The sequence below is a fragment of the Pistacia vera genome, unplaced genomic scaffold (assembly GCF_008641045.1).
Source record: "Pistacia vera cultivar Batoury unplaced genomic scaffold, PisVer_v2 Contig15, whole genome shotgun sequence".
Taxonomy (NCBI): Eukaryota; Viridiplantae; Streptophyta; class Magnoliopsida; order Sapindales; family Anacardiaceae; genus Pistacia; species Pistacia vera.
Genome location: NW_022195576.1, coordinates 182,180 through 201,154, shown reverse-complemented (window position 1 = coordinate 201,154; position 18,975 = coordinate 182,180). Strand labels below are relative to the sequence as shown.

Here is an 18,975-nt window from a genome sequence, read left to right as displayed (position 1 = left end):
TTCCTGTCTCAACCGTCTCATCCGAACAAACATTTAGTGCAAGTGGAAGGATTTTAAATGAAAGGAGGACTAAACTTGCTCCAAAAATGATTGAAGTCCTCACATGTCTTCGAGATTGGGAACGATCGCGCCATCAAGATCAATACGAGGTTATCGACAATACTTTAGTAGAATCATTTCAATTTTGTAATATAGATGATACAGATGAGGGAGGTCCTAGTGAACCACCCCCAATTTAGTTGTTTTGTAAAATGTAATTTGTAAATTAATTGTCAATTATTGCACTCTTTTTTCTTTACCAAGTTTTTCTCCCATTGGGTTTTTCTTGGTGAGGTTTTTAACGAGGCAATAATTGTTATAATTTCTTATTTTATTTTTTGATAAATGAATAATTTTTCTTATATTATAATTTTATTGTATCAAAATTGAATTAATATTTGAAATGTTAACAAACAAAAAAATTGAATTGAATTATTGATATTTGAAAAGTTAATTAAAAACAATTATATTTATAATTATTTATTTGAAAAGTTAAATAAAAAAACAAAAAAAAAAAAAAGGAAAATCGGGCTAACCCGGCGGGTTAGGGCTAACGGGCCGGGCGGGCCAACTATTTTGGAGAAAATGGCGGGCCTAACCCGGCCTGCCTTTGCTGGGGGGCGGGTTGGCCTGGCCCGCCAAACAAAGTAACCTGCCGGCGGCCGGGCCGGGCAGGTTACTTTTCCACCTTTAAATCTGGCCGTGAACGACGGCCATTTCTTTGGCCGTCGTTGGCCGTCGTTGAGGTCAACGACGGCCAAATCTTGGCCATCGTTGACCGAAAATGACGGTCATATCTTTGGCCGTCACTGACGGCCAAAGATGGCCGTCGTTTTGGCCTTTTTCAGCTGTCACGGGCACAATAGGCCGTAGATCTGACCTTTTTCGGCCAGATCCGTGGTGGATCTGGCCAAAAAAGGCCATACCGATGCGTTACGATACAGATCCGACTGGTCTGTGTCGTAACACGATTTTCTGGCCAGATTCCGACGGTGGTGGCTGGAATCTGGCATTGCAAGTGGTGGGGGTGTTTTTGTCATTTTATATATTAGGGTATTTAATTAAATTAGCAAACCTAGGGGCTTTTTCTTAAATTTTTAAATTTTACCTCGTAATACTCATCTATCCAACTATCCAATATTATTCCCAAAATTTAGGGATACTAAATACAATAAATAGTAACTTTGTTCAAATTAGGGACAAAAGAGACACTAATTCAAATTTGCACAATGTAGGGGTACTAAATAGTAACTTTGTTCGATTTGGGGACACTAGATGTTAATTTCAAATGAAAACAATAAAAAGACTTAGATACCCTTAGTTTTTTGGTTTTATCTTTCAATTTTAAATTTAAAAACTAAAAAAATAATTACGTGGAATATTGAAAAAAAATTGTTTAATTTTAAAGTTTAAATATTAAAAATAATAATAAAATAAGAAAAACTAAACATAATAAAACAATTTAAATAAAAAGGAGAAAAACCGGTTTTAAATTTTAAAAAATGAATTTTTATTTTTACATGAAAGAAAGAATAACTATTTTTATTTTTAAATTTAAAAACATAAAATCAAAAAAGTAATTTCACTTTTTTTATTTCACTTCATTTTGATATAGGGATATTTAATTTTTTTTTTTTTTTTTTTTTCAGATGGGTTGGTTTTCCGTTATTTTCTTAGCAAATTAATAACGTTTCTAACATATGCTATGGTGTTAATAGGGATACATGCAAATTGTAACTTCACAGTAGGCTTAGGTTTAATTACTAGAAGTAAGATTTTTCTCTCGTTGTGTGTTTCTTCAACTTTCTCTCATTTTCCCTGATCATTTTCTCTCCTACCAAACATCATAGACTCTCACCTAAATTTTACCAAAATCTATATTGAAGATCTTAGGACTTCCAAATGTAAAATATCTATATTGAAGATTTTAGAACCGTCAAATATATTAAATTAAAGAGTATATTATCATCCCCAGAATGATCAAATTTATGGTTTGCTTTCGGTTGTCGAGTCACAAAAGGCAATATATGTGACAACTTCTTTAAAACTTTCAACAATAAAATGGACCTCATATATCATCTTCTTCCTAATCAACCTGCTATGGTAAATATCCACTCTTTTTTTAAAGGAAAATAAATAATAATCAACAAAAAAATACTAAAAAAAAAAGGGTTAAAACCATCGATCCCTTTGAAGTTTGATCTCTAACAAATTTTTTTGAGGCTATTGAGGCAAATGATAAAAAATGAATAAATCAAGGAAGTATGGAAAGTGTGTAAATGCAAATGTGGTTAGGAAGAGAGATGCAGCAAAGGTTTGGGATGTTTGGAGAGAATGTGATATGCTTGGAGTGTTTATGTAACGAACAAGTGAGATTATCCTTTTATTTTGTTTGATTCTTTTTCGTTCTTTTATAACCCAATATCTTAGCCTAAACATTATAAGATTAATAAAGTCCTACTGATCTAAACTTGTGTGATTGTTCTACATTAGTGGAGAGCGGTTTGAAAGATAGGCATATTGAGTTTGTCCTTATAGAGTTTTACTCTTATTTCATAATTAATGGGATCAAGTTTAAGTCTATGGATGTTGCATATGAAATTATTTCTGGTGTTAGGATCGACAGACTGTGGATTGATGGATGATTAGAGAGTTGAGAGCAAAGGTGAAATTGATGTTTAGGATATTCTTGGAATTGAAGTGATGTTTGATTATTTTCTTTGCTGTGCGTGTATGCAATTTCTAAGACATTTCTATGGATTAATCTGGAAACTATTGTTTTAATTTTTGGTGTGCTTCACGGTGTATTAGTTAGGTTTTGTAGGATATTTGTGGGTAACATCGCTGTAAACCCTCACAAGACTAAAACTCGTCCGCTAGGGGGACCTAGGGGTGTGGAATCTGTTAACCGAATCAGATCGGACACTTTTTAAACCAAATCGGTTTTTCGGTTTAAAGGATAATCTGAACCAAAACCAAACCGGATTATCCTTTAAATCGCTTATTAACCGAACCGAATTATCGCTTCAGTTATCAATTAACCGGTTTATAAACCAATTTAAAAAAAAAAAAATTGAAGTTGGACTCTTTAGATTCTTAGAATAGCAAGGACACCAAATGGCCACCTCACAGCTGTCGATTTCAAATACCCCAAATCACAATCCAACGCTTACATAATAAACAAACCAACACTTGAGATGCACAGAATCAGTCTCACAGCTTGAGACATCTCATAAACAAAAATGCAGACGCAAAGCTTCCAAACAAACCCTAAAGCTAAAAATATACCAAACCATCGAAGAAGAAGAATGCTGAAGTCCAATCATGGCATTCTCTTATCCAAATCCAAATAGAAAAGTAGTGAAGGAGAAGACGAAAAAGAAAAAGAAATAGGAAAGTGAAAGTGAAAGGAGAAGAAGACAAAAAAGAAAAGGAAAAGTGGAGAAGGAGAGGAAGAGAAAAAGACGAAAAAGAAAAAGAAAATTGGTGAAGGAGCGGAAGAGAAAAAGACGATGAAGAAAAAGCAAAAGTCTGGAAAAGAAAGAGGAAGCAGTGAAAGGAGAAGAAGACGAAAAGAAAAATAATTGAGTTGAGAAGCAGACCTAAGAAAATGTGCAAGGAGACCCAAGAAAAAGTGGGGGGAAAAAAGTAGGGATATATATATATTTTTTTCAAAACTAGTTTTTAAAACCGGTTTCGGTTAACCGGTTTAATATTGCCTTTAAACTGTTAGTCCAATCAGAAATTTTTTTGAGTTATTTTTGGAAACCAAACCCATTAATCCGGAAAACTGATTTTTCGATTCGATTTGGTCCGATTTTCCTTTTCGGTTTAGTTTTTGGTTTTTTTTTTTGCAGCCCTAATATGTATCATATATTTTTCTTTCTTTATGAAGATTTAAGGTTTGGCTTAGAAACATGGATTCCATTTTTCTTGCTATTTAGCTATAATCTTGTTAACATTCTATGATACTTAATATTGTTAGCCAATTGCAATATAACATTACCCAATTTCATTTTCCCTTGTTATATTTTTCTTTTCTAAAAACCACCATTTGGTAATTAAACGATCAACTAAAATTTTTAGGTGTATTATTCAAGAGGTTGAATTCGTTTACTTCAACCCCTAATAAGAAAGGCCATTAGAAGCTTATCCGGTTGTTAACTTCAAAGCCTTAAAAGATTAACTGAGGTGTGCATAAGTTGGTCTGGATAATCCCGGCTAAAAAAAAAAAAAAAACCAACTTGAAGTTGGCTAGTTTTTCAAAATAATAATAATTCATTTATTGTATATGGTATTATGGGATTTGACATTTGTAATATGTTCCATTTGTAGGCTATACATATATTATTGTAGCAAGAGGACTATCATCACATTCGTGGCTCTTAACTCTTATTATGTATAAAGAATAAGATCCAGTCAGATTTGACACATCAAAAGCACAGATCAAATCAATTCAATTATCTAATATTATTTTTATTTGATTATATGCACATCGACCCTCAATATAAATTTGCTGCATCCAGTCTTGATTGCGAGTAAATTTAAGAAATTAAAATTAATTACTCATTTAGAAACAATTCTGGTAGAAACACAAATCAAATGAAGAATAAAACGAAAGTAAAAAATCTGTTAAAAATTCAGACTTGTTAATTTATTGTCCTGACAAATTGCAACATTATTGTCCTGAACAGTTGCAAAATTCCTGTTAACATTAAATTAAAAAACTTTAAAATAAAAAATGTGGCTTAAATAAGTGAAATGGTGTTTTGTTTTTTGTATTAAAGTGGAATGACGTAAAAAAAATGTGGTGCTCCCTCACAGTACGTAAGTTCACTCACTTTAGCTGAGGCTTTCTGTGAACCCCTGAAGTTTAGTGAACGAACCAGAAAACCCATAATTTTCGAAATAAAAAATTTATACCCTTATGATTGACAAATATTTGAGAAAAATTCTACATAAAATCTTGGGTATAATGATTAATACACCCTTATTTTGTCTTTTATAAAAGTTGATATATGACATTTGTCACATGGTCAAAATAGTAAATATATTAAGGGCACGTTTAGCTTATTATTTTTATCCATATTCCTAATCCTATTCTCCAAATAATGTTTGGTACATTATTCCAGAAATATTACCTTATTCTTTTAATTACTTTTAGACCCCATAAGGTTATTAATTTCATCAAATACACCTTGAAAAAAGTTTAAAAATTATCAAAAACACCCCCGCGACCCATACTTGCTAGATTCCGGCAACCACCGTCGATGGTAGCTGGAATCTGTACAACGGTCTACTTGCCGACCAGAAATGGCAGGAAGTTCACCGATTTGGCCTTTTCCGACCAGATCCACCATGGATCCGGCCGAAAAAGGCCAGATCTAGCCGTGAACGACGGCCAAAGAAATGACCATCGTTGACCGAAAATGACGGCCAAAGATGGCCGTTGTTTTGGCCTTTTTCGGCCGTCGAGGGCACAACAGGCCGTAGATCTAACCTTTTTCGGCCAGATCCGTGGTGGATCTGGCCGAAAAAGGCCATAACGACGTGTTACGACACAGATCCGACCAGTCTGTGTCGTAACACGATTTTCTGGCCAGATTCCGAAGGCGGTGGCCGGAATCTGGCATTGCAGGTGGTGGGGGTGTTTTTGTCATTTTATATATTAGGGTATTTAATTAAATTAGCAAACCTTGGGGCTTTTTCTTAAATTTTTAAATTTTATCTCGTAATACTCCCTTATCCAACTATCCAATATTATTCCCAAAATCATATCCAAAATAATAAACCAAACGCACCCTAAATGATTTAAAAATATTAAACTTTAACAGTTTCCCAAAACTTGTATTTTATTTGTTGTCTACTTTAATTTTTATTATAGTGCAACTGTTTAGAAAAATATATTTCGATTATAAGGGTGTAAGTGTTTAATTCTAAAACTCAGGGGTGTCTGGGGAATCTCCACTTTAGCCCTCAAGCTCATCACCTTTTCTCTCTCCCTTAAAATCGGCTTTCTTGGTCACTCTGAAAAACTCAGAAAAAATAAAATCAGAACCAAAGAAAATAGAAAAAAAAAAAAAAAAAAATACAGCTAATAAATAATCAAACACTTGAGATATTTCGTGCGTGTTTCTTCAGTGTTGGCATTGTCACATTTAAAGCAAGAACCAGGCCCCCCCAATTCATTTTCATTTGTTTAAATCCCTGTAACCATCACCATTTTAATTTACCTTCTTCAATGTCTCCTCAACGGCTACTTTGACTGCTCTTTCCAAACAAATAACTCAAAGCTAAGCTAAGCAAAGCAAAGTCACTGAGCAGAGAGCTGAAGGAGAGAGATGGATTTCGGTTCGTTCTTGACGTCCTTGGGGACTTCCTTTATAATTTTCGTAATTTTGATGCTCCTTTTCACGTGGCTCTCCAGGAAACCAGGAAACGTCGTCGTTTATTATCCCAATCGGATCTTGAAAGGTTTGGATCCATGGGAGGGTTCCGCTTCCCGGAATCCCTTCGCTTGATCCGGGAGGTCATGTCTTCTTCCGAGCAAGATGTTATTGACATATCTGGCTTTGACACTGCTGTTTACTTTGTTTTTATGAGCACTGGTTTGTCTCTTCTCTCTCTCTCTCTCTTTTAAATTAATTTTTTATTTTTTAATTTTGTGATTTTTTTAAGGTTTTTGTTTACTTTGGGAGGAAAATTTGACTATTTCACTGTGTTTCATGATTTACGGAATGGAAATTTGAATTTTTCAGGGGTTTTATTGTCTGTATTTCGTGAATTAGTCTATTTTATTTGGTCTTCCTCTCCCTTTGCTATACAAAAGCAGTTATAAACATCTGTGAAAATGCTTAGCTTGAAGATGAGAAAAGGAGTCCTTAGGCCAAGGAAATTTTGTTTGTTTTATTATTTTGGATCAAATTTTTGAAAAAATAAGAGTTGAGTGGTTATTACAGTAAAACCTCTCTATAGTGATACTCTATATGGGAATAAACTCTGCATAATAATAAAAAATTATATTCTCAATTTGAGATAGTTATAAATAAAAATAAACTCCACATTGCAAAAAAAAAATGATATGTTACATTAAAAGTTTAAAATGAAATAAAATATTTATCTAAAGTTATTTGAAACAATGAGTTATTCTTTAGAGTTGTTACTACATCTTTTAACTTGTGGGTACATTACTCGCTAGCATAAATATTTTCTTGTTGAAGCCAAAATATTCTAGCTTTTTAAGTATGTTTAGAGCTTCTTGGCACTAAACTTTTTGTATTTCCATACTATCATCCTCATGATTATTTCCTTTCTCTTCTTGTCTAATTATAAAAATAATTTCTTCTTCAGTTAAAGCATACATGACTTGTTGCTCATTTAGATGATTGATAACAACATTAATATCCATTCAATTAGTGTAGTGAAGTTGTCGAACCTGATTACTTAATTTTACAATGACATTGATTTTCCTCATCCAGTTATTTATAACTTGCAATTCATCGATATCAAAGGTCCTAATTTTGCAATGCTTAAAACAATTGGCAATTGTTTATAGCTTCACATCAATTGACCATGTAGCAATTATATTTACAATTTCATCAAGGTTACTTATCTTTGTTGGTTCTAGGACAAAATCTTCTATCAATTTCAAAAGTAGCCAATTGAAATGCTGAATTGAAACCCTAATGCTATTAAAATATGAATTGAAATCCTAATGTTGTATTACTAAAAAATGAATTATGAAATAAATTTTTTTTGTAATTACATATCTATTAAGTTGTAACCTTCTCGTAGTAATAAATTTAGTTAATCTCACCGTTATAATTATAGAGAGGTTTTACTATAGTAGAATTTGAAAATTAACAAAAATACTCTCTTAGATTTGTTAATTTACTAAACACCCCTTGCATATTTGGAATAGTCTTAACCTTGCATATTTGGAATCCATTTTTGGAATGAGTTGTTTATTTTTTTCAACAAGTTTGTGGAGGATAGATAGATAAATGCGTTGTCCATTTATGAGAATCGCTATTAAATCCAATCAAGAAGTGTTCAACTAAATGTACATAGTGCGCTATACTCTCCCAAAAAAGAAAAAAAAAAATTGCCATACGGTATATTCATGAAACTTTTGATGTAATTAGTCGAACAGTAAAGTCATCAGTTATGAAATTGCATTGTTTGACTATGAACTTTACAAGAAGATATACATTCAGATAGGTAGCATTCTAATTTCTTATTTCATGTGTCAGTGTTGGGGATATTTGTTTTGTCTGGCATTATTCTGCTACCAGTTCTTCTACCAGTTGCTGCAACTGATGACAGTATAAGGAAGACGGCCGCAGCTAAAAGCAATGGGACTACCACAAGCAACGGGACTTTTAGCAATCTTGACAAGTTGTCCATGGGAAATGTCCAAGTAAGCTTTACAACTTCTTCATGAGCTAGTGTTAATTGGTTTCTTCTCTTTGTTGTTTTTTTGTGAGTTATTGACATAATGTGGCTAAGATCATTATTAACTGAGAATGATATTGGTACTCAAAATTGTGTTTCTTGTTTTATGTGCAGGAGAATAGTTCAAGGTTGTGGGGATTCCTTTTATCTGTTTACTGGGTTTCTTTTGTTTCCTATTACCTGTTATGGAAAGCATACAAACATGTTTCTGTTCTGAGAGCGAACGCTTTGATGTCCCCTGAAGTGAGACCTCAGCAATTTGCTGTTCTTTTTAGAGACTTACCTCCTGTTCCTAAAGGTCAATCCATAAAGGAACAGGTTGATTCGTATTTTAAAGCTATCTATCCTGATACATTTTACAGATCAATGGTGGTCACAAACAACAAAGAGGTGTGTTATTAACTTCCTCATCGTCCCAACATCTGCTTGAATACTGTTAGTCAAAGGTCATTTGTGCAATTTCAGCTTTTAAGAAATATCAAAGTGGTGTCGTTTTGATGTTCTCTCTTTTGCTGTCACTGTTTATCTTTATTAAAGCTCAGCTCAGCTCTCTTTCTCTTAATATAAAAGAGAAGCTAATCCCTTGTACAATGTTAAGTTGAATATACCAGACTTACAAGATTTTACAAAGCTTTCTTTTACTCTTTCTTTCTTCATCCTTTGAAAACTCTCATGGTATCAAAGCCAAAGACACACGTCTATGTCTAAGATTCTTGGAAAATTCCAATCCTCTAATAATATGGAGAAATTGATTAGCAATTCCACTGGTTTTCACTCTTCTGCCTTTTCATCAAGTTTCCAAGTGATTAGTCCAAAATTGACAAGGGACAATTACAGAGATAACTATCAATTTTGGCAATCTCAAGCGTTATCTACTGTAGGAGCTCACGAACTTGAGGAACACTTGACCGGTCTTGATCCTTGTCCCGAACCTTTGATTGGCTCTAATGGAGAGTCCTCATCTGATTTGAGTGTGAATAATTTGAAGGAAACCCTAGCCAAAGAAAAGATCAATCCAGCCTACGTTGCTTGGAAGAAAACAGATAAGTTCCTTGTTACTTGGCTTTTAGCTTCAATTTCAGAGTGTATATTCAGTAATGTTTCTAAATGTAAATCTGCTACTAAGATTTGATTTGCATTAGAACATGAATTCTTAACTGAATCTAAAGCTAGAGCTCTAAATTTGAAGAACTTGATTCAAAATACACAAAAAAGAAATCTTAGTGTTAGTGATTACATTAAGAAAATGAGAAGTATTGCTGAGAGCCTATCGGCCAGTGGTCACATAATCACAGATGATGAGTTGCTTCAACATGTATTAGATGGTTTAGGTCCGGAGTTTCATGCTGTCGTTGTTAATCTGACTTCTAGAATTGAGTCAAAATTTGACTCAGTCATTCTACAGGAAGCGATCAGTACCTATTACAGAAGTATGAGATGAGATTAGAGAAGTTCAACTCCCCTGATTTTCCACTAAGTTCAACACATGTTGCCTTACTAAACACCTCCACCAATAAACCTTTATCTGTCACCACAGGGACAGTATCATCTAGCTTCCCTATCTCACCGTCTCACACAAATCAGTTACCAACACCTTTACCACAAATCTCACAACTTCCCTTTTATACTCTCCTGCTAGTTTCCCCAATCCACCCCTTCTTCACTACATTTTACCTAAACAGGTGAACTTATTTGGTCAGTATGGTTCTTTTTCTACTTATCAACCACCCGGCTTTAACACAATGAATAGAGGCAGAGGCCGAGCAACCAATAAAGGCAAACCAGTCTGTCAAGTTTGCAGCAAAATAGGTCATACTATAGTGCGGTGCTACCAGTAACGTAACTCAACTTACAATGGAGTTCCACCTCACCAACTTAGTTCACCCAATCACCAATTTGGTTTTGATCCTGTTTTTCCCCAATACAATAACAAACCTTCCAATAGCTTTCAACCATCTCATCCGACAACTAACCCCTATGGACTGAATTGACAACACTTTTCTCAACATACCCATCCTTCTTCACAGTTTAATCAGTCTTCACAGCCCAACCTACAAAACTCACCACTTTTTCCCCAACAACAGCCAGCACTCACTGTTCCCAACAACAATTTAACTCACCAAACCAAGCCTATTACACTACACATTCATCTTCCTTTCCTTAGTCCTCTACTCTCACACCTATGATCATTAACTCAACAACTCCACCTGATCCAGCCTAGTACATGGATTCAGGTGCTACTAACCATGTTACCTCAGATCTTAACCAGCTTGCTATCAGTAAGAGCTATGATGGGAGTGATCAATTGCAAGTAGGCAGTGGTGAGTCCTTAAATATATCTCATGTTGGTTTCTCTCTTTTACCTAGTTCTCTTCAATCTAAATGCATTTTCTTAAAAAATGTTTTGTGTGCCTAGGATAACCAAAAATCTTCTTAGTATTTCTAAACTCACTCAAGATAATAGTGTTGTTGTTGAATTTGACTCTAACTGTTGCACTGTTAAGGACAAGGCTACTAGGGCAGTGCTTCTGCAGGGAGGACTTAAAACAGGCCTATATTAGTTACATGTTCCTACTAGTCAACCATTTAGTCCTGAGTTTGCTCATTCTCAGCTTAAGTCCTCTGTTTTCTTAGCTCCCAAATCAGTTGTTACTTCCCTAGGTGATAAGTCTGTCAACTTAAAGGCTTGTAAGAACAATAAAATTGAGTTGCAAGTTACTATTGTTGGTAATAAGTTTGTCAACTTAGGTGCTGTTGATTGTCAATCCAATGTATCTGAACATAATCCATGTAATTCTTCACAATTGAAGTCTGTCAACTCTAATGCCATGGTTGTTGATTCTGTACTTGTAAGAAGAATTCCTTTGATATGAATAAAAGAAATGCATCTGCTAATTCTTGTTTTGTTTTACATAATCTTCATTCAACTGTTTTACATTCAACTCCAGACAAAGTTGTTGAAAATTGTTCTTTGCATGCTGAAAATTGTCATTCGCATTCTCTTGATAGACATCATTTGCATTCTCTTCATTCAGTCATACAGTCATCTAATTCTGGTTTAGTTTCTCATAACACACAGCCACTTAGTTTGGGTTCAGTTTTCTAGAGTTCACAACCCACTGAGTTTCTCAGTTCTGATTGTTTAATCACACCAGCAATTAGTTTTGATACTGCTACATTTCACACACAACCCACTTCTTCATTTGAAAGTTTACCTTTGAGTACACAACTTACTAATAACTCTTACTCCACTATTCTACATACTTAGTCTACTGTTTTACCAACAATGGAGCAATTAAACTCACACTCAACAAATTTAGATCATATCCATGGCATAACATCTCACACACCTTCAACTTTTCAAGTCACCAATACTAAGGATAATTCTTTAATACTTTGGCACAATAGACTTGGTCATCCTTATGCAGAAATCTTAAACAAAATTCTGGTTAAGATACTTAAAACTTCAAACAAAGCTAATTTCAACTCTTCATTAGGTTTTTGTGATGCTTGCAAATTGGGCAAGATACACAAAAATCCTTTTCCTAATTCACATAATAGAGCAACTCAACCACTTGAAATTGTTCATAGTGATATTTGGGGTCTAGCCCCTGTCGCTTCGTTAGAAGATTTTAAATACTATACACACTTCATTGATGATTATATTAGATACACATGGATGTTTCCTTTAAGAACTAAGGTTGAAGTTCACTCTGTTTTTATTAAGTTTCATCATTTTGTTGAAAGAAAATTCAATTATAAGTTGAAATGTTTACAATCTGATCAGGGAGCTGAATACAAGGGTTTAATCCCTTACCTAACTAATGCTGGCATACTTTTTAGGCACTCTTGTGCTTATGTTCACCAACAAAATGGTAGCAGTGAAAGAAAACATAGACATATTGCTGAAACTGGCCTTACACTTCTTGCACATGCATTCATGCCTTTACATTTTTTGTGGTTAGCTTTTGATTCTGCTGTATTTCTCATAAATAGACTGCCTACATCAATTCTGAATTTTATCTCTCCATATCAAACTTTGTTTTGCCGTGAGCCTCTTTACTCAACTCTTAAAGTTTTTGGGTGTGCTTGTTTTCCATACTTAAGAGATTTTCAAAAACACAAGTTTAGTTTTCATTCTTCCAAGTGTGTTTTTGTTGGTTATAGTCTTGAACAAGGGTTATAAATGTCTCAACTCTGATGGTAAAGTTTTTATTACACCTAGTGTTCAATTTAATGAAACAAAAATTCCCTTTGCTTTCGGTTTCTGTTCTGATGTGTCCAAGCCTTCCACTCCTTAAAACCTTCAAAATTCTTCAGCATCTTCCATTTCTTCATGTCTTAAGTCTTTAGTCTCCAGTTTTCCTTTTGTTTCAATTCAATCAGTAACTGATAATAGGCCACAAGTTGCTCTTGCAGAGGATTGGTCTCCACCAAATCCTTCTTCAATAGTTGGTAAGTCATCTTTTTCTCCTTTGTTTCATCCTTCAACGACTTTATCTCCTTGTTCCAATTCATCCTTACACCATCCTAATCCTATACACTCATTAATATCACCTGTTTTCTTTGGTGACAGTCCCACTCGTGCACCTAATCCTATTCTGAATACTAATCCTAATCATAATCCTAATCCTAGCACCTCATTATGCATGCCCACTACATCTTCTTCAACTCTATTAAATTGTCCTTTAGTCGTTGATCTCACCTCTTTCTCTCATTTGACACACACAGGTCAGACACAAAGGAGTTCACCTAGTTACCCACTTGTTATTGACTTGCACTCATCACAGTTCCCTACTGAAAAACACCCATTGAACATCTCTTCCACCAATACACATCCCATGCAAACTAGAGCCAAGACAGCCTCCCAACAAGCCCTTAGTACCTCACCCTTTCCCCCACTTTATTAATCTTGAACCTACAGCCTCCAAAAACATTGATGCTCACCTCATTAATACTAAACCTACAGCCTCCCAAAACACTGATGATCACCTCATTAATACTGAACCTATAGCCTCCCAACACACTGATGCTCTTCAGCCACCATCTTAAAATACCACTGCACTTATCATTTCAAAACCTTCTCCTCCACTACCTGCTCATTCAGAACCTTCCATAGTAACAAAAGCACTAGCTCATCCTGACTAGAATAAGGCAATGCAGACAGAGTTTAATGCTTTTATGGCCAATGAATCTTGGGTATTAGTTCCTAAAACATCAAATATGAATAGTGTTGGCAACAAATGGGTCTTTAGAACCAAGTTTCATGCTGATGGGAGTTTACAAAAATATAAGGCTAGATTAGTAGCCAAAGGATTCCAACAAACTCTAGGATTGAATTACTTTGAAACCTTCAGCCCTGTTATTAAACCTTCAACTATCCGCTTTATTTTTTCTCTTGCTGTCTCCAAAGGATGGGATATACAACAAATTGATATAAATAATGCTTTCCTCAATGACTCTCTAAGTGAAACAGTCTTTATGAAACAACCTGAAGGTTTTGAGAGTTTTCAGTATCCCTTTCATGCGTACAAGCTTAGAAAGGCTCTTTATGGTCTTAAACAAGCCTCAAGGGCTTGGTTTGAAAAACTTAAGCAAGCCTTGCTAGACAGAAAATTTGTGAACTCGATTTCTGACTCAAGTTTGTTCATCTACAAGGATAATTCTCAATTTTTGTATGTCCTTATTTATGTGGATGACATACTTGTTACTGATTCAAACACATCATCAATTCAGCAACTTATTGAAGGATTGAATCACCAGTTTGCATTAAAAAGTCTTGGATCAGTTTCTTATTTCTTGGGATTGGAAGCAACAAGAAATTCAAAAGGGCTTCACCTAAAACAAACTAAATATATCACTGATTTTCTTGTTAAAACAAAAATGCAAGATGCTCATCCTTGTCCAACACATATGACTATTGGAAACAAGTTGTTTATAGGTGACAGTGAGTTATTTTCGGATCCTAGTCTCTATAGAAGCACCATCGGAGCTTTACAATATTTGACTTTAACTCGGCCAGACATAAGCTTTACGGTAAATAAGCTTAGTCAATATCTTTAAGCACCTTCTGAACTTCAGTGGCAGGCATGTAAAAGAGTGCTAAGATACATCAAAGGCACTCAGTTTCATGGGTTACATTTCAGACCAGCTACTTTTATAAGCATAGAGTGTTATGCCGATGCTGATTGAGGAAGTAACTTAGATGATCGGAGATCCACAAGTGGGTACTATGTTTTCTTAGGTCCCAACCTGATTCAATGGAGTTCTCGGAAGCAAAAAGTGATGGCTTTATCCTCAACAGAAGCTGAGTACAGAGCACTTGCACACACAGCTACTGAACTAGCCTGGCTAGACAACTTGTTCTCTGAATTAGGAGTTGTCTTGAGCTCTTCACCAGTAATCTGGTGTGATAACATCAGTGCTGGAGCATTGGTAGCCAATCCTGTATTTCATGCACGCACAAAGCATATTGAGATTGATGCTCACTACTTAAGGGATCAAGTGCTAGCTAAGAAACTTTCGGTGCAATATGTGCCTTCAAAACTTCAGATTGCTGACATTTTAACCAAGCCACTATCTGCTGCTCAGTTTCAAGAATTGAAAATGAAATTAAATATGATCAGATCAGTAGAAGAAAGAAAGAATTAACTACAGTATGATAGGTTTCAGAGTTGGCAGTTTATAAGTGTTTTGTTCAGAGTTGATTGATTGTTGAATGCAGAATTGTTTGCTGTTGCATTGCAGAATTGCAGAATTGTTTATTTGCTGTTGAAGGGTTGATTGATTGGTGAATGCAGAATTGTTTGCTTGCTGTTGAAGGGTTGATTGATTGTTGAATGCAGAATTGTTTGCAGTTGCATTGCAGAATTGCAGAATTGTTTGCTGTGCAGAAATGCAGAATTGTTTGTTTGCAGAATTGCAGAATTGTTTGCTGTGCAGAATTGTCTGCATAAATTGCAGAATTGTTTGCTGTTGAAATGCAGATTTGTCTGCACAAATTGCAGAATTGTTTGCTGTTGAAATGCAGAATTGTCTACACAATTGTAGAATTGTTTGCTGTTGAAATGCGGAATTGTTTGCAGAATTGCAGAATTTGCTTGGAAGAGCTGAGTTTAGTTTAATCCAAGAGTTGGTTGTTTACTGCTGTCCAGAATTGTTTTGCAACTGGTTGCTGTCCAGAATTGTTTTGCAGCATTGCGAGAGCTGAAATTAATCCAAGAAGAGATAGTATGGATTGCGGGGGAATGTTAGCCACAAGATGATCAGAATTAATTGTTCTAAGAAGAGATAGTATGGTTTAAGGGGGAATATTAGTCAAAGGTCATTTGTGTAATTTCAGCTTTTAGGAATCATCAAAGTGGTGTCGTTTTGATGTTCTCTCCTTTGCTGTCACTGTTTATCTTTACTAAAGCTCAGCTCAGCTCATCTCTCTTTCTCTTAATATAAAAGAGAAGCTAATCCCTTGTACAGTGTTAAGTCGAATATACCAGACTTACAAGATTTTACAAAGCTTTCTTTTACTCTTTCTTTCTTCATCCTTTGAAAACTCTCAAATACATCTGCTTTCGTACTGTTTTTATATGAGCATCATTTCAAGTTTCCATACATGTGCTTGAATCAAGTTTGTTTTGTATGTGATTTTTTCGTATTTCTACCATTGGATTTACTTCTTTATTGTTGTTTCATAGTTTTCAGTCTTTTGAATTACTATATTCAAGTCTAGGATATGAATATAATAACGTTTTTACAGGAAATAATATTCTAGATGCCATAAAAGAAAAAAATGTTGATTTTGTAGATTAGATGATTATTTCCCTTAGTCATGTGAACTGTACTAATTGTTGTTCTCTTTTCTGTAGATTAGATGATTATTTCCCTTAGTAATGTGAACTGTACTATATGTTGTTCTCTTTTCTGTTGCTCATTTTAAGTTTACATTGGTTGGTTCCACTTAGGTTAACAAAATTTATGAGGAGTTGGAAGGATACAAAAAGAAGCTTGCACGTACAGAAGCAATATATGCAGAGTCGAAAAAAACTGGCAAGCTAGAAGGAACAAGACCGACCACCAGAACAGGCTGCTTTGGTCTCACTGGTAAAAAGGTTGATGCAATAGAATACTATAAGGAGAAGATAAGTGAATTAACTCCAAAACTGGAAGCCGAACAAAAGGTCACTCTCCGAGAGAAGCAGCTAGGTGCTGCTCTAGTCTTCTTCACCAGTAGGGTGTCTGCAGCCTCTGCAGCTCAGAGTCTTCATGCCCAAATAGTTGACACATGGACTGTGACGGATGCACCTGAAGCCCGCGAAATATTGTGGACTAACCTAAAAACCAAGTATTTTGAAAGGCAGACAAGGCAATCTTTGATTTACTTTATCGTGGCCCTGACCATTCTGTTTTAGATGATTCCAATTGGGTTTATTTCTGCATTGACAACCCTGGATAATCTAAAGAAAATTCTTCCATTTGTAAAGCCAGTTGTGAAATTACATGCAATTAAGACAGTTTTGGAAGCTTATCTCCCCCAGATTGCACTTATAGTGTTTTTGGCTCTGTTACCCAAGTTTCTATTGTTTCTATCAAAGGCTGAGGGGATTCCTTCCGAGAGTCATGCAGTAAGGGCTGCATCAGGAAAATATTTCTATTTTGATGTGCTTAATGCTTTTATCGGCGTCACTGTGGGTGGGACACTTTTCAGTACTCTCAAGAACCTTGAGGGGGATCCGAACTCCATCATCGACGTACTAGCAAATGGCCTTCCTGTGAATGCAACCTTCTTTCTGACCTTTGTGGCTCTGAAGTAAGATTAAATCTTATATATTATCATTTTATTTTTTTAAGTGCATCTTTTTCCTTTTAGATTTTTCGAAAGACATGGAAAATCAAGTTAGGTTACTTTTTAACGCACTGACCTCCAAGAACCATATAGCACTTCAATCCTGCAACGCCAGTTAGTTTAAATAAAAAAATTTCTCTTCATGTTCTGTTTCTTCTTTTCTTGATTTTTTTCATCTTTTGTATAACTTATGATCAATCTTATTTCTTGCACGTGTCATCTTTTCTAGTACTAGAGTATTTTTGCATTAATTTTATTTACTAGGAATTTTTTTTTAACTTTTCCATGTGCAACGGATCCCAGGTTTTTTGTTGGCCATGGGCATGAATTATCTCGAATAGTTCCTCTCATTATATTTCATCTGAAAAGGAAGTATCTTTGCAAGACTGAAGCTGAGGTGAAAGAAGCTTGGCTTCCCGGAGATCTTAGTTATGGAACTAGAATTCCTAAGGACATGCTTGTCGTCACACTTGTCCTCTGCTACTCTGTCATAGCTCCTATGATTATCCCATTTGGTGTTGTGTACTTTGCCCTGGGATGGCTTATCCTTAGGAATCAGGTAATTCTCATTCTCTGTTACTTAGTTTTATTTTTCTAGTTTCTTGTTCTTGTTTGTCATACTTGTTTCCTTGTCGAAGGGAAAACGATGAATTCTAGTTCTCCTTTTCCCACCTAAACAATCACACTGAAATCTTTCTATCTATTTTTGTTGTTTAACAAACAGGCACTCAAAGTATATGTTCCATCATATGAGAGCTATGGAAGGATTTGGCCACACATTTTTGCGCGAGTTGTTGCCTCGCTGCTACTCTACCAGGTTACCATGTTCGGTTACTTTGGGGTGAAGAAATTCCATTTTACTCCACTTATAATTCCACTTCCGATATTGTCCTTGCTCTTTGCCTATGTTTGTAGCAAGAAATTCTATAGATCTTTCAGCAACACGGCCCTTGAAGTTGCTTGCCACGAACTGAAGGAAACGCCTAACATGGAGCAGGTGTTCAGGTCCTACATTCCACCAAGCTTGAGCTATGAAAAGGCTGATGATGAGCAGTTTGAAGACGCATTATCTCAAGTTTCACGGTCAGGGTCGTTTGTTTGATGTAAAGGTAGTAGCTGAACTTGTGAGAACTTTAGATTAATTATTTGTTGATAGAGACCATGTCGCTGAGTTGTTTGTAATATTATTTTGTGTTGGGGGAATGCTACGAACAACTTTGATTTCTATACAAATTATTGGCTTGTATAGTGTCATTTCCTAAATATTAATTGCCTTACCTAATTATTGCCAACCAGGCCCAGCTACCTAATTAATTAATCAGCAAGTTGATAATTTTTTATCTTTATCAATAGTAAATTATGGATGTAGTAGCTATGATTTTTAGGAATTAACTGGAAGGGGTATTTATGTAATTCAACAGTTATCAGTTTTAACACACGTTTTTAGCTGGTTTGTTAAGTTGTTAATTAGTCAGGTTTAATTAGTTGGATTAGTTACTTAAGTAGTTAGTTAGTCAGTAATTAATGAGCTAAGCTTTGTATATAAACTCTCTTGTAAATAAATGAAAGTTAAGAGCATTATTTAGAAACTTTTTCTTCCTCTATTCGTTCATGGTATCAGAGCAGAAAGTACTTTTTTCTTC

General features: G+C 35.0%; 1 protein-coding gene across 1 annotated transcript; it reads left to right on the top strand.

Moving 5' to 3' along the window:
* Nucleotides 1–6,200: 6,200 nt before the first annotated feature.
* LOC116124130 (CSC1-like protein ERD4) lies at nucleotides 6,201–18,624 on the top strand. The gene is given in 7 exon segments (XM_031409838.1): nucleotides 6,201–6,555; nucleotides 6,558–6,647; nucleotides 8,292–8,458; nucleotides 8,608–8,883; nucleotides 16,452–17,296; nucleotides 17,636–17,891; nucleotides 18,057–18,624. Coding segments are annotated over 7 exon segments (2,187 nt in total). The 5' UTR covers nucleotides 6,201–6,380; the 3' UTR covers nucleotides 18,435–18,624.
* Nucleotides 18,625–18,975: the final 351 nt, after the last annotated feature.